This window comes from Colius striatus, chromosome 1 (genome assembly GCF_028858725.1).
Source record: "Colius striatus isolate bColStr4 chromosome 1, bColStr4.1.hap1, whole genome shotgun sequence".
Classification (NCBI taxonomy): domain Eukaryota; kingdom Metazoa; phylum Chordata; class Aves; order Coliiformes; family Coliidae; genus Colius; species Colius striatus.
In genome coordinates this window covers 76,326,741-76,341,112 of record NC_084759.1, presented here as the reverse complement: position 1 = coordinate 76,341,112, position 14,372 = coordinate 76,326,741, and the positions used below count along the sequence as shown (strand labels likewise).

Below are 14,372 nucleotides of genomic sequence, written 5' to 3'. Positions count from 1 at the left end.
TTTCTTTTCTTTCTTTTTATCTTCTTCTCTTTCTTTCTCCTTCCTCTTTGTTTTACTTGATTTCTCCTTCTGCCTCATGTTTTCCCTCAGCCTATCTGCTGTCTTGCTCCCACTCCTCTCTCCCACATGGCAGCTTTTTGCACAAAGACCTTGTAATTTCTTCTGATCCACAACTTGCAAACCATTCTGAATTTGTTTCTCCTTATATTAATGCATACACATTCTTCCAACTCTTATCAGATTTAGGAGCTATTTCACAATGCCACAGCAGTGGAACTCCTATACCACATCAAGCTCCTGAAAGTCCCACCACAATTTCCTTTCCCTAGCATTTAGATCTGTTGCCCACTGCAGCAGAAACAATGGGCTCAGCAGCTCTAAGTCCATGATACAAAGACAATCTTTAAGATTTCCCAAATCTTAAAACTAAACCATGAACTTTGCTTATAGTATTTTCTGAGACAAATATGTAAACAAATATTTTCTTCTTTTCCATAAACACATCAAATACAGAAACTGTAACTTTCTATTAAAGTCACATTTACTCAAACAGTGATTTCAACAGCAGCACCTTTAGGCACAGCCGAACTCCTGGCTAAAAAAGCTGAGCAACTGTCTTACTCAAGCTTAAACTGAGTACAGGAGATGTTGCAGACCTTCAGTGAACGGAAAGATGGATGTGGTAATTCTAAGCCAGGCACTTCCAGTTGTACTGCATCTTCTCTTGAAGTCTGTGTACTAGAGTAAGCTGAGCAAGTCTCTTACCCATGCTTGACCCAAGCACAGGAGATGCTGGAGGCATCCAGTGAACCGAAAGATGGAAGCGATGGTTCTGTTTTAAACCAGTCACTTCCAGTCGTAGTGCATCTTCTCTTGCTGGCCAGTCATAAGCGCCAAGCAAGGAGCAGGTCGGCTAAATATCTGTGCTGCTGACAGTTTGGCTTCAGTCTTGTCACGGCAAAACAAGTGACCTGGGCATTTTGGTTTGGGGTACAAAAATCACAATTGCATTTGTCCTCCATGCTTCAATAGTTTCTCCAAATGAAGTTTAGGATCTTGTGCTCCCCGTGCCACATAAGAGTATTTACAGGGAAAGGCAGAGCTAAACAGTTTCTTGGAGCAGCTTGTTGTAGGCCAGTATATTGCTCGTAGCTATGGCGTTTTTCAGGCACTGCCAGAAGTAGGGCTGAGACCGAGGGTTGGTTGGCCATTCCAGGACAGAACTTTGGCACAACCTCTTCCTCAGTCGGACATATCGGGACTTCTGCAAAACCTTCTCAAGAAATATTAAGATAATGACATCAATTTTTTCATCCAGAAGTCGCTGGTGGGCCATGTAAAATGTTGTCTTGAAGCTGCCACTTTTAATATACTTATTGGTCAGCACAAAAACGGTCTTTTTGCTCAGATGAATGCTCTGGGAGAGGTTGTCAAAGACTGCCTGTCCTGGCAGCCAGTCCCTTTCTTCCAGGCACAAATTGAACTGTCTGGCTTTTTGATCTTCCAGCTTCTCAACCAGTTCGTTCATCACCCACTCGTTCACAGCTGGATCTTTACTGTCATAGGCAATAAAAGCATCATAGCAAGCATCTGGCAGAGATAAACGCCGATAGCCCTTCAACTTGGCTGTGCAGTAATGGTAACTGTACCACACATCCCAGAAATAGAGGTGGCTCATCACTGTGACCACCATAAAGCCCAGGACAGTGGAAGCTGACAGAGCATACAGGATGACGTAGGAGGTGTCCAGATCACAAGTGTACAGATCCAAGAAAACCACGCTCCTTCCTTTATGTGTCCCTGGGCCAGCACAGGTCACGTCTGTGGCCAGAAGAGGAATAGTCACTTGAGTCTGATTGATCCACCAAACAAACCACACGGCATCACAATTGCACTTGAAAGGATTGTTGTGCAAAAGCAGCATCTTCAGGTTGTTAATGACATTTTCAGGAAAGCTAGATTTCCTAATTACTTCAATCTTGTTTGAGCTGAGGTCCAAGTATGTCAAGGTAAAAGCGCCTCTGAGGAAATGTTTGGTCAGGCGTGTAATGCGGTTGTTCCGGAGCATCAGTTCTCGGAGTGTTGAAGAGCAGTTGGACAGTTCTTGGGGAACAGTAGCCAGAAGGTTATTGCTGAGGTCCAGAGTTACTAGCTTCTTCAGATACTGGAGGCTGTTCCAGGTGAATTTCTTCATTCCATTGTTGGTTAAGTTGAGGACCTTGAGTTCTAGAGGCAGAGCTTCAATGACACTACGAGGCACAAAAGTGAGGGAGTTGAAAGAAATATCCAATTGTTCCAGGCTGGTCAGGTTCTGAAAGAATGACAAGTATTTGGCATTCCCATCTCTCCATAAAACATCTAAACGATTTCCTCGGAATTCCAAAATCTGAAGAGACTGACTTTCCATTCCTGTGTTAATGGTGGTGGAAATCTCATTCTCATTCATCATCAGCTTCTTCAGTTGGGGCAGGTTTTTCATAAAATTAAGCACATGAGAAACACCCTCTGCCAGAAAATAATGCTTGTTATTGCTCAGGTCAAGAATTTCTAGAACCTTTAGCTCACTGAAAGCAGTTGAATACAGCAAATCAATCCTGTTGTTAGAGAAATCCAGGTATTTCAATTCAGGCAAGTAGGAGAATTCACTTCCGTTTAAAGTTTGACTTATTGCATTATCTGACAAGTTGAGGCATTTGAGGAAACTAAGACCACGGAAGTCTGGGGGATCAATAAAAAATACGTTATTTCTACTTAAATCCAGAGTTTCTCCATATTTCAGGCAGTCTTCCTTAACGGAAGATTGGTAGGAAGCAGCCTCTTTGTCTTTGGACCTGCAACTTCGCCCATACACATCATACTTGAAATAATGCATCTCTTGCAACACTTGCCTGTTGTATTGCTCCACTGAAATGCCAGGATTAGAGCAAAATCCATAAAAGTTGCTTTCCCCTGAGGAAGGTGAAAGTTTATTCACAGAGAGGTCTATGAGCTTAAGAGCTGGGAATTGCTTGAACACGTTCAGGTCAGCAACTCTAATAAAATTAGTCCCAAGATCCAAGACTGTCAGATTTTGAAGGCTGAGCAACGGACCCAGATTTCTTGCTCTCAGTTCTTTAAAGACACAGCCCCTGAGCCTCAGTGTTTCCAGATTAGAGAGGGAAGAAAATGTCTTGGACAGGTTCAGGGATGAAGGATACATCTTCAGTTCAAAATTAAAGGACAGATCAAGCACCATAAGGCTGGGGATTAATTTCAAAAACTGAGCGTCTGCAATCTCCTTGATGAGGAAATTTTGGGAGAGGTCAAGCTCTTTGAGGTTCCTGGTGTTTTTAAACCAGCTGCTGGGTATGCTCTGAAGAGAATTGCTGTGAAGTCGCAAAACTCTTAAATTTGTCAGGGAATAGAAAGCCTTTGAGTGTATCTCAATGGTGGTCTTGGGGCAGGGAGTACAAGGATATGGGGCGTTATAGCAACGTGGGCAATTGCCACTGAGGTCAAGAATTTCTAGGTTGTGAAGGCCACTTAAGTCCTGCTCTTCAATCACCTGAATCCTGTTATTGTAGATATAGAATTCCTTTAAAGTGGGTGACAAATTGGGTGGAACACGAGTCAAGTTGTTGGCCTTCAGGGAGAGTATGGTTAACTTTTTCAGCTCCAGAAAGGCCGTTTCTTCAATTTCAAAGGAAACGTTGCACGGATTACGGTAGTAGCAGTTCTGTCCCAGATACAATACTTCTATGTTCCCTAGCTCTGACAAGTTGGCTTTTTGGATAGAAAAGATACTGTTTGCTTCCAGGCTCAGCAGACTTAAAGTCATGGGAAGGCCCCGGGGTACTTCCAACAGCTGGTTTGCATCCAAATACAATGACTTCAACCTCGTCAAGACAGCAAAAGTGCCATTCTCAATCTTTGGACTCCTGTTGCACACTCGATCTTTGGGCCCCATTCTGACAGGCACACAGTTGCACCGGAATTCAATCTCCACAAGATTCTGGAGATGAGCAAAGGATGTGGGATAGATATGAGGGATATGGTTAATATTCAGGGTGAGGTTGGTAGCGTTTGCAGGGATCCCACTGGGGACTTCTATGAGACGCCGATCGGTGCAGTCCACTGACACAGTACCTTCAGAGGCTTTGACATCACAGGGTAAACTTCTGGGAAACCAAGCTCCTGACAGCAGCATTGGAAACAGGAAGAGCAAGACAAACGGCAAGGCATTTGACATCTTTTCACGAGGTGCCTAAAAATAAGGGAATAGGGAGGTATCAGTGTAACACAATGGAACCATCTCTCAGGCCACCATGTCGATCATGTCCCAGGTCAGACCAAATATACAGCTAATCTGGGGTCCTGTCTCTCACACTGAACAGACATGAGTGTGTGGGTACTATTATATATCTGGGAAGTACATATGTTGGCATTTCTTCAAATGCATTCTTTACTTTCTTATCACTAAATGTCAGAGTTTTAAAATAAATTTCACACTCTAAATAAACTTTATGAGGTTCAAAAAATACAAGTGCAGAGTCCTGCAATTCAAGGGGAAAAAACCCATAAACTAGTACAGGCTACAGGTTGACTCACTGGAGAGCAGCTCTGCAAAGAGAGACCTGGGAAGTTTGGGTGATAGTTAACTAACCATGAACCAGCAATGTGCCCTTGGGGCCAAAAAGACCAATAGCATCCTGGGATGTATCAGGAAGAGTGTGGCCAGCAGGTTGAGGGAGGTTCTGCTTCCCCTGTACTATGTTCTGGTGAGGCCTCATCTGGAGTCCTGTGTCCAATTCTGGGCTCCCCAGCACAGGTGGGACAGGGAACTTCTGCAGAGAGTCCAGCGCAGGGCCATCATGATGATCAGGGGACTGGAGCATCTTCCTTATGAGGAAAGGCTGCGGGAACTGGGGCTGTTTAGCCTGGAGAAGAGGAGACTGAGGGGGAGCTTTGTTAATACTTTAATATTTAAAAGGTGTATGTCAGGAAGACAAGGTGACAGTTTTTTCTGTAACATCCAGTGATAGGACTAGGGGTAATGGGATGAAGCTGGAACAGAAAAAGTTCCACTTAAACATCAGGAAAACTGCTTTACTTTGGCAATGTGAGAGCCCTGGTACAGGCTGCCCAAGGAGGGTGTGGACTCTCCTCTGGAGGTCTTAAAAATCCATGTAAACGCATTCCTATGTGACCTTATCTGGGCAGGGCTACTTGAGTAGGGGGTTGGATTACATGATTTTTATAGGTCACTTCCAACCCCTATGATTCTGTGATTCTATGACCAAAAAAATCTACTAAAAAAATGATGACAGGTGATTAATCACTACATATCCTTTAATTTTTGTTTTCTAAGAGGAAATAAGTGGTATTAAACATTAAATAGCATAAATGAGCAAAGTAAAATTCCACAGTCTTTATATAGTGAAAATCTATATTCACTGAATATCTAGTGTATGTTTTCAAAACCATGTAGAGACCTTCTCTAACAGTATGTGAAAAGCCTGCTGAGTGTTGCCTAAGATGTGCCTTGCAAGTGACACAGAATTGGAGATCTACTGAGGCTTCCTGTGGTACGCTCTGTGGACTTGGACAACCGTGTGCACTGTATAACTTTGTGTTTCTGTGTTCCCTTAGACAACTTGTGAAATCTACCCATGGACCCCTGGACCTGAAGGAGTGCTGTAGTGACTGTCAGGGCAGCAGATGTGACAGATGTCAGATCAAGTCTTGTAGGTCACCTCACTTCTGCTGTCTAGGTTGAACAGCCAAATGGAGTCACTCATGGGATGCTTTCAGTCAGCTTGTGAATTAAAAGCTTCAGTACAGAAGGGAAAAATGTACAAGTCCACTGCAGACCTTGAATTCCCTCTGTCCTGGTACCGTACTACACCACTGCTATTCTGCTGCCACCATTTCCTTTCTCATTGCCAGGAACTGATAGGGTGCTTTCTTCTTTACAGTAGATCTTCATAAAAAGATCAAGGTAGCTAAAATACCACAGCTTGTAGCCATGACTAGCACTCATAGGAGTAGTCAGGGAAAGCTAACCTGGACTAACCAGGCTATGCCAATCAAATCGCATTTCACTATTTGCAACTCTTCAAAAAGATATTTGTTAAGAATCAAAATAAGCTTCATTTGTTTTGCAGCAACTCACTTTGGAAACTCATCCAGATAGAGGCTGCTGAGTAAGACAGTTTCCCAGCGTCTTCAGTACAGTCTAATCCATTAACTCTAGAGGATGGCTAACTTTTCTGATTTTGTCACATAGGAAAGCACTTGCATGGAAATGTTGAACAAGAATAATCAGAGTAAAGAGGGAGCCAATTCAGGGAAGACAAAATGCATTCATTTTCCCCCACTATCCTAGGTTTTGGTATGCTTGGTTTTTATAGCTCTTTTTCCTCCCTGGTATGGGTACAAATGTGGGATGGAGAATAAGGTCTCTGCCATTGGTATTGATTACATGAGAAACTGAAATTCTTTCTTTGAAAGAAAATTCTGAATATGTTCTTGTAAGTATTTTACCTTTGTGCTTTTCCAAGGGACACAGTATATGATGCATGTAAAAGAGTAATGAAAGCCAAAAGAGTTTGTGTCCTAACTGAATAGTCCATAGTGCCCCAGCTCCTGCCTAACTAAATTTCTTGGTTTACCACACCAACAAACCCCATGGGCCAATGCCATTAGCCAAGGCACGTGTCATTGGTTTGGGTGTGTCAGAGAGGTGGCAGGGAAATTGCAGAGACTGTGCACGCATTACACTGTCAGGAGTACCAAGGAGACTAACACTGCCAATTTAGGTGCCTAAACTTTGGTGCAGTGGATCTCGGACTTAAATGTCTTCTGAAATATGCTTATTGGCTTCTTAAAAAAAAAATGATAGTAATAAAAAATCTTTTGAGACCTTTGCAAGTCTCAGGGTTTGAACTGTCATATCTTACAGTAATTTTAGGAACCTAAGTGGTAGTGCAATTCCATCCTGGCTCCTTTGTGCTTCATTTCTTTGTATATATTTCTGTTTCCAAGTACACTTTTAATGTATTGGCTATTTTAACTCTAAACTGTTCCATTCTGGTGCTGTGTCTAACTATTTGCACGTGTAACACCTTGTGTCTATTACAGTACTGGAAGAAATAAAAAAGGTTCTTTTAGTTAGAGGAAAGAAGCAATGCTGATTTGTGCAATGTCTTTGCAATGAGAAGCTAGTTTAGAAGTGGAACTGGTGGTAAGGATGTGAACCGTCCTTTTCTCTGTGATCTACACTTGGCTATGTAAGCATTTCAATAAGTACTAATCTCCTGATCTTAACTAGCATGTGCACAAACCCATAATGGTTTATGATATCTAATGATAGAACAAGAGGAAACAATCTTAGAACAAGAGGAAACAGCCTCAAGTTGCACTGGTTTAGGCTGGATATGAGGCAGAATTTCTTTACTAAAAGGGTTGTCAGGCACGGGAACGGACTGCCCAGGGAGGTGGTGGAATCACTGTCCCTGGAGATGTTTAAAAGACAAGTGGATGTTGTACTTAAGGAAATGGTGTAGCACTTGATAGCGCTGGGACAAAGACTGGATTCGATGATCTTAAAGGTCTCTTCCTGACAAAACTAGCCTGTGATTCTATGATTTAGAGTATTCTTGAAATGTTCGGAAACAATACAGCTAGGTGTTTCTGAAGGAATTTTTTCTGCAGGGGTTTCATACGTATTTTAAGAGGGAACAAGGGAAAGGCTAGAGAAAAAAGAACACCTCAGAAGTTATTGCAATTAGAAAAGATAATATACTCATTCTGTAGCACAGTAGTACATAAAAATGACAGCCACTTAGAATTTGTATACATAAACTCTTTCCTTCCCTGACATTATGTATCATAGCTTATAGACACAACAGAAAACTTGAACATTTAGAAAGTAGAAAAGGAGGTTATGTTCTTGAAAGTCTTCCACAGCAATTCTGATCAAAGACATCTAAGAATAGATTTAAAATAAAAGTTTAACCTACCATTTTCTTTGTTCTTCTAGGTCTGGCAAATTTGTTGCTGCAGAAGGTGATAGGTCAGAACAGAAGAAAACAGTCTAAGTCCCAGCTGGTTTATCTTAGGTGTGGAGTAGTGTACAACATAACATAACTTACTCAAGACTACAGCAATAATCAGTACTCTGTTGAAAATTCTTTTCAGCTGAACTCCAAAGGAGGAGATTAATCATCTGTAATACAAATGCCTTATGTAAGAGTAACACTCACGTGAGGCAATTAAGATTTGCAGAAGTTTAAGTTCCTTCTTTCCCCCCTCCCCCATTTTTACTGTAATCTGCAAAAAATGAGGGACAGAAACTGCTAATTGATGTTAACAGTTTTTTAGATTTGGAAGTTTAGTGGTTGATTTTGTTTATTTTTAGCATTTCATGATATCTATTTTATTTTCTTCTTATTATTGTTATTGTAATTATTTCATTTCTTCTTCAAGAGCCAGCACAAACCTCTGAAGCTGAAAACTTTGTGGAAAAAGATATCTGTTGAGTAAATGGAATCAAAATAAACCAGGGAAAAAGGGTAGCAGTAAGATCATAGGAACCACCATATAAAAAAAGTAAAAACTTTGTGGGAGACTGTAGATGAGACCAGCATCCAGCATGTCATAGAATATGGTGTCTGAGACTTTTAGTATCACAGAATCACAGAATCTTAAGGGTTGGAAAGGACTTCGAAAGATCATCAAATCCAATCCAGGCTTCAATTCTAACATTTCCCATTCTCTCAGTTGGATTAGTCTATTCAAATCTTTACACTTCTGGGAACATTATCATTACAGTCATCACTTCCCTCCTATTCACACTGGAACCTCACTTCAACAGGAGATGCTGAATGCTCACTCACTTTCATTCTCAGTAGGTTTTCTAAAGCTACTGGGTCCAGTCACACAGCCCTGTAGTTTTTGACAGGTGCTCAGTGTCTTTGGAGATCTCTATTGCAGTCTGTACCTACAAACTTTGGAAATTGTGATAGCTGTACTGACGCTTTGCCTTTCTTTTGAAATAAGGCTGATTTTTATTTTTCTCCTATTAGGAACTTGTCACCCAGAGAAGTGCACATGAGTTTCAATTCCGTGCAGAGTGAAACTGCAACTCTAGTGAAACACAGAGCACTTTCAGCCTAGCTGAAATGAAGAGTGCTTACATTCTTTTAATCTAAGTAGTACAGGAAGCAAAATACAATAATAATAATTTCCTTCAAAAAAGTGGAGGTAAATGCAGGAGAGCTCAGCAATCCAGAACTTTAGAACTATAATTTGTGTTTTAGAGACAGAGAGAGTCATTGATTAACTGATTTTAAAATTTAGGTTTCTCCCAGACATGCAAAACCTCTTTTGTTTCCTATGGAGCACAACATACCTGAGAGTAGAAAAGTGCTTACTACTGTGTCATGTTCTAGGGGAGGATCCACTGGTAACAACAGGTGTATTTTGCCATTCTTTGCTCTATGAGCAAAGAATGTAATTTAAAACAGAGCAAGAATCTTTACTCTCCTTAATCTGTCATCTACAGGTTCAGTTTCCATTTAGATTGAAATTGGACTGTTGAGTATTACTTTTTTATTATTATTTTCTAAATTAAAATTTACAACAAGTTGCTTTAGTTTATTTATCAAAATAAGGATTCTATTGTATTGATCTTAAAGATGGATTCTTTACCTAAAGTCCTAAAGTCCTGCAGTAATGTCTTTTCTCTAATCTTCAGAACAATAATTATGATAACATGCCAAGTCCCCATGGTTTAAATACATGCAGTGTAGCATTGTATTATTTATCCAGGTAAATAGCAAAGGGATAAGTCAATTTGCCCCATTTTAAAAACTAGATTGACGCTTCAAACACATGTAGACATGTACGAGAAGAACCACAAAGACAAATTCTTGCCAAACTTGACCATTTGATGTTTAAAACAGATTAAATGAATGCCAAAAGCGAAGAGGTCTGGCATTCCTGTTAATGAAAGTGAGTTACCTTCAAGGAAGGCAATAGGCATTCAGAAGCACCTGAAATAAGATGAAGCTCATTTCCAAACTCTCCACGGTCAGAAATGCAACTACATCTCTCGCCTTTCCCCCTTTCCTAAGAGAGCAATAAGACAGGGCAGACAAAGAGGGCATTGCTGCCTTCTTCTGGGAGATGATGAGGAGAAGTGCAAAGGCAGTAATGCTGGAAGTGATGATGCATGTTAATGCAGGAACTGCCACAAACCACACAACTGGAGTTTTGGCACTTGTGAATCCGACACCCTCAAGTCCTACTTTTATTGACGAAATAACTAGTTTGCAGGACTATGTCAATTTGAATTCTCATCTAGGCAATCCTGCCATCGTTTATGAAGTCATTCTCAGGTAAGACAACTGAGAGAGCACTAGAACAGTCTTTATAGAACAAGGTGGAATCCTCAGGAGTGAGGGAGTGACTTTCATACATTTTTGGTTTCTAGATTATGATTGCTATATTGGTAGGTCAAACCATGTATTGCAGAGAGTCCATATAATTAGAAACCAAAAGTTAAGTTAGAGTTTTCTGAGATGAAAAGTTATAAGTTAATTTATATTATAAATTCTATATTATGCTACTTATAGATTGTACTACATTGAGTTGGTTTGTATAAAGATTGTGACATTCTAAGAATAACTTCTGTGCTATACTAATCATAATACTCTATGAATAAAAATTGCTTTAATTTTAGTTGGCATTATCATCACTGTGCCAAGGAATCTAAAAGAACCTATCTGCCCTCATGGACTCAGAGGACAGCCACCCACTATGGACCCTGCTAATAGGCACAGATATATATATGCATGTGTGTAGGGCTCCTAATTTGAGCAAGAAAGGCAGCAAATCCCTATGGTTTACTTCTTTATCTGCTCTCTGCAGTGTGTATTATTCTTTCCCTTTCTTTACCCCTTCTCACAAACAGAGCACAACACAAACCTGGAGAAGAATGAGGTAAGTGTCCTCAGTCATTCCTTGTTTGTCACTCACAACAATCCTATTGGATCTGGCTGTGGTGGAGTTTATTTTCTCCATAACAGTCTCTATGGTGCTGTGTTTTAGGTGATCAAAACAGTGCTGATAACACACTGGTGTTAATGGCTACTGAGGAACTTGCATAACCTCAAGACCCTCTCCACTTCTCACCCTGCTTCCCTGGGGAGCAAGATAGGGGTGAGCAAGAGGCTGAGAGGGGACGTAGCCAGGACAACAGACAACAGCTGCCCCAAGGGATAACCCATGCCACATATGGTGCCCAGCAATAAAACCTGGGGGGGCAGGGGGAGGAGGTAAGTTTTGACAAAGCAGCCATCACTCAGAGGGAAGCTGGGCATTGGTCTGCTTGTGAAAGGGGGTGAGTGGTGGCTTTTGCACCATTTCCTTTTCTTCATTTATTAACCTGTCTTCATTTCTACCCAGGAGCTGCTCTCCCTTCTGTCCTCCCGAATTCCCTCCCCAGTCCATCTGGCTGGGTGCCCAGCTGTCAGTCAGGGTCCGCCAGCACAGCAAATAGACGCCAGGGCACCAGCATTGGCTATATATGCCTGAGAAACAGCTCAGAGAGGGACTTGTGCAGTGGGAACATGCTCAGGTTTCCCTCCCAATAGTCCATGGGCTCAGCAATAGGCTCTGAGTTTTTGGCACCTGAAAACCCTGGAGGCCATGGCAAGAGTTTCCAGAAAGGCTGCAAACTTCAGGTACTTTTACCCAGCAAGGCAAACCTTGCTAACTTCCCTAGGGCAGCAGAATGGCTCAAAAGAAGGTATGCAGGCAAATCTGAATTAAAACCTCTACTGCTACACAATACAGTATTTTCCTCCTTGTTTCAAATGCTACTGAGAGAAGTTTCCCACCAGGCAGTATTGTCATCTGGTCTTCAGATCAGAATCTCAGAACAGACTAGGAAGCATAGAGCATTAACCACCAAACACTTTGCAATTTCCCTTTTCCTTGCCAGCCTTTTAACTCTGTCAAAATGCATGGAGCTTCCACAGACCTATTGGAATTCACCTATAACTCTTCATAAGCATTTCAAGTGCACAAACCACAGCAGATACAGTAAGCTTATCTCTGTATTTTCCTTCTACTCTTTCCCCCGTCTCAACTTGTCAAATACAGCTGAGGAGATTTTCTTACAACAATCTGAGAAGTAAGAACCTCAACTGCTCATACAGTGTTAATTCAAACTCCCCATGAAATTTAGACATAATGTCCCTTCCATCAGATCATAAAAAGGAGGAAAAGGACGATCTTATTATAAGGATGTGTACCAGTCTGCTGTGTTTAACAGTTCATGCTTATGGCCAAGACAGCTGGAGTCTGATTTATGAGTAAAGTTTGCATGAGATATAATGCCTACATTCTTCCTTATTTGACCTGTGCCAGGCATGGTTTCCAAAAAAATAACCAATCCAGTATCAAAAGAATAAAAACACAAGCAATCTCTTGGCACAAGTAATTTTCAAGATTTGTTTATAGTACTTGTGCACAGTAAAGGCAAGAAATTCAGCATTTTGTTTGGAACAAAGATCTGATCCATAAAGCAACTGAATTAAAAGAATTCCTTTTTTTTTTTTTTTGCATGGTATTAAGTTCTAAACTTTGATATCATTAGATAGCTACAGACTTCTGGTTAACAACTTAACTGTCAAGTAACATTTTCAAGACAGTAGGCTAAATATTCTTACATTTCAAAAATTGCTTTGCCAAATAAAGTGTTGAGCCACAAGATGGCATATCAAATTTTGAGATATATTGTGTTAACGAGGTCCTTCTTCCTGCCACACAATGTGCTGAGTACACTGAAGCACATCTGAAATGTATCTATACTAATGTGTGCGGCAGGACGAATAAATAAGAGGGGCTAGAAACTTTGGGCCAGACCCAGAGCTATGACAACATTGGCATAAGCAAAACCTGATGGAATGAGTCCTGTGACAAGGGTGCCATGATGAACAGTCATAGACTCTTCATGAGTGATACGTAGAGAAAACATGGGCTGAGGGGGAATTAGTCATGTCTATAAAAAAGGGATTGGATTGTATGATGCTTGCAGTTGGTGATAGCAGAGTTGAGAGCCTCTGGTCAAGGATGAAGAAGAAATAAAATAAACTGAATGTTGTTGTGAGAATCTACTGTTGATCACCAAGCTGGGAACATATCAATCATGGCATCACAGAATCGTAGAATGATAGGATTGGAAGGGATCTTTAGAGATCTTCTAGATCATTAAGGTTGGAAAAGACTTTTAAGACCATCAAGTCCAACCACTAACCTCACACTCGCAAGTCTACCACTAAACTAAACCATGACCCTCAGCAACTCATCTATGCATCTTTTGAATATCTCTAGGGATGGTGACTCCACCACCTCTCTGGACAGCCTGTTGCAATGCTTAATAACCCTCTTGGTGATTAACTGATCTTAAGGAGTTAAAGAGTATCTCTAGATTAACTGTTGTAGGCACAAATGCGACTTGGACCAGTCAGTTGAATAAAGATGGTAGGGAGAAGTTAATGCAGCTGGCAAGCTACTTCCATTTATCAGAAACAGGTGCTGCAAGTTAATCAGCTGGGCCCTAGGTGATCACATGGGTGGAAGCAGCATAAGTAAAGTAAAGGAGGGCTTGAGGCTACTCTGAAGCACCTCACCATGGCTAAAGAACAGTGGGATGGATACTTTCCTTGTATGACTTGGTCTTACAAGTTTTGCACCTTGAGTGGTTGTGTTTTCTCCTGGAGAGAGTTTGGAAAGGTGGAGGTGAGTCTATCACTTTAGCATGTTGTCAGGCCCCAGCCCTGTCTGGACACATTAACACCATCTCAGTTGATGCACAAGGTAATGTGGGACCTGGGTAGAAACAAGGAAGCCAGGCTTCTAAATCTGATGGTACAGCAGTGAAGAGAGCCCTTTATCCTCAGAGGGCAGCCAACCACCAGGAGACAGAGTCAGGTGAAAAGTAGAATGAAGTGTTTACTGGGAAATGGAAGTAAATGCTCCTTAGCTTCCATCCTACCCTAGAAGAGCTTTGTTCTTCCCCCCTCTGCCACTCTATCCTCTATCTTTTTACCTTCCCTTCTTTCTCTCTCCCTCCTTCCTCTTTGTTCTACTTTATTCTCTCCATCCACTTCAAGCCTCTCCCTCAATCTATTGTCTTGCTCCTTCTCATGGCTTCCAAGCTGCAGATCCATGTGCAAGGACTCCTTTGATCTTGCAACTCCCTCTGAACCACAACCTGCAAACCCCTATGAATTTGTCCCTCATGTATCTTCACGTTTTAGCCTGTACATTTTTCCAAATCCTTTCAGATTTAGGAGCTTTTTGCCAATGCCCCAACACCAAAG

General features: G+C 41.3%; 1 protein-coding gene across 1 annotated transcript; it reads right to left on the bottom strand.

Moving 5' to 3' along the window:
• Positions 1 to 540: 540 nt before the first annotated feature.
• LOC133624667 (toll-like receptor 7) lies at positions 541 to 8,094 on the bottom strand. The gene is made up of 2 exons (XM_061988552.1): positions 8,001 to 8,094; positions 541 to 4,243 (listed from the first exon to the last, which is right to left on the bottom strand). Exons 1-2 carry the CDS (start codon positions 8,001 to 8,003, stop codon positions 1,103 to 1,105), a joined length of 3,144 nt encoding a protein of 1,047 aa, XP_061844536.1. The 5' UTR covers positions 8,004 to 8,094; the 3' UTR covers positions 541 to 1,102.
• Positions 8,095 to 14,372: the final 6,278 nt, after the last annotated feature.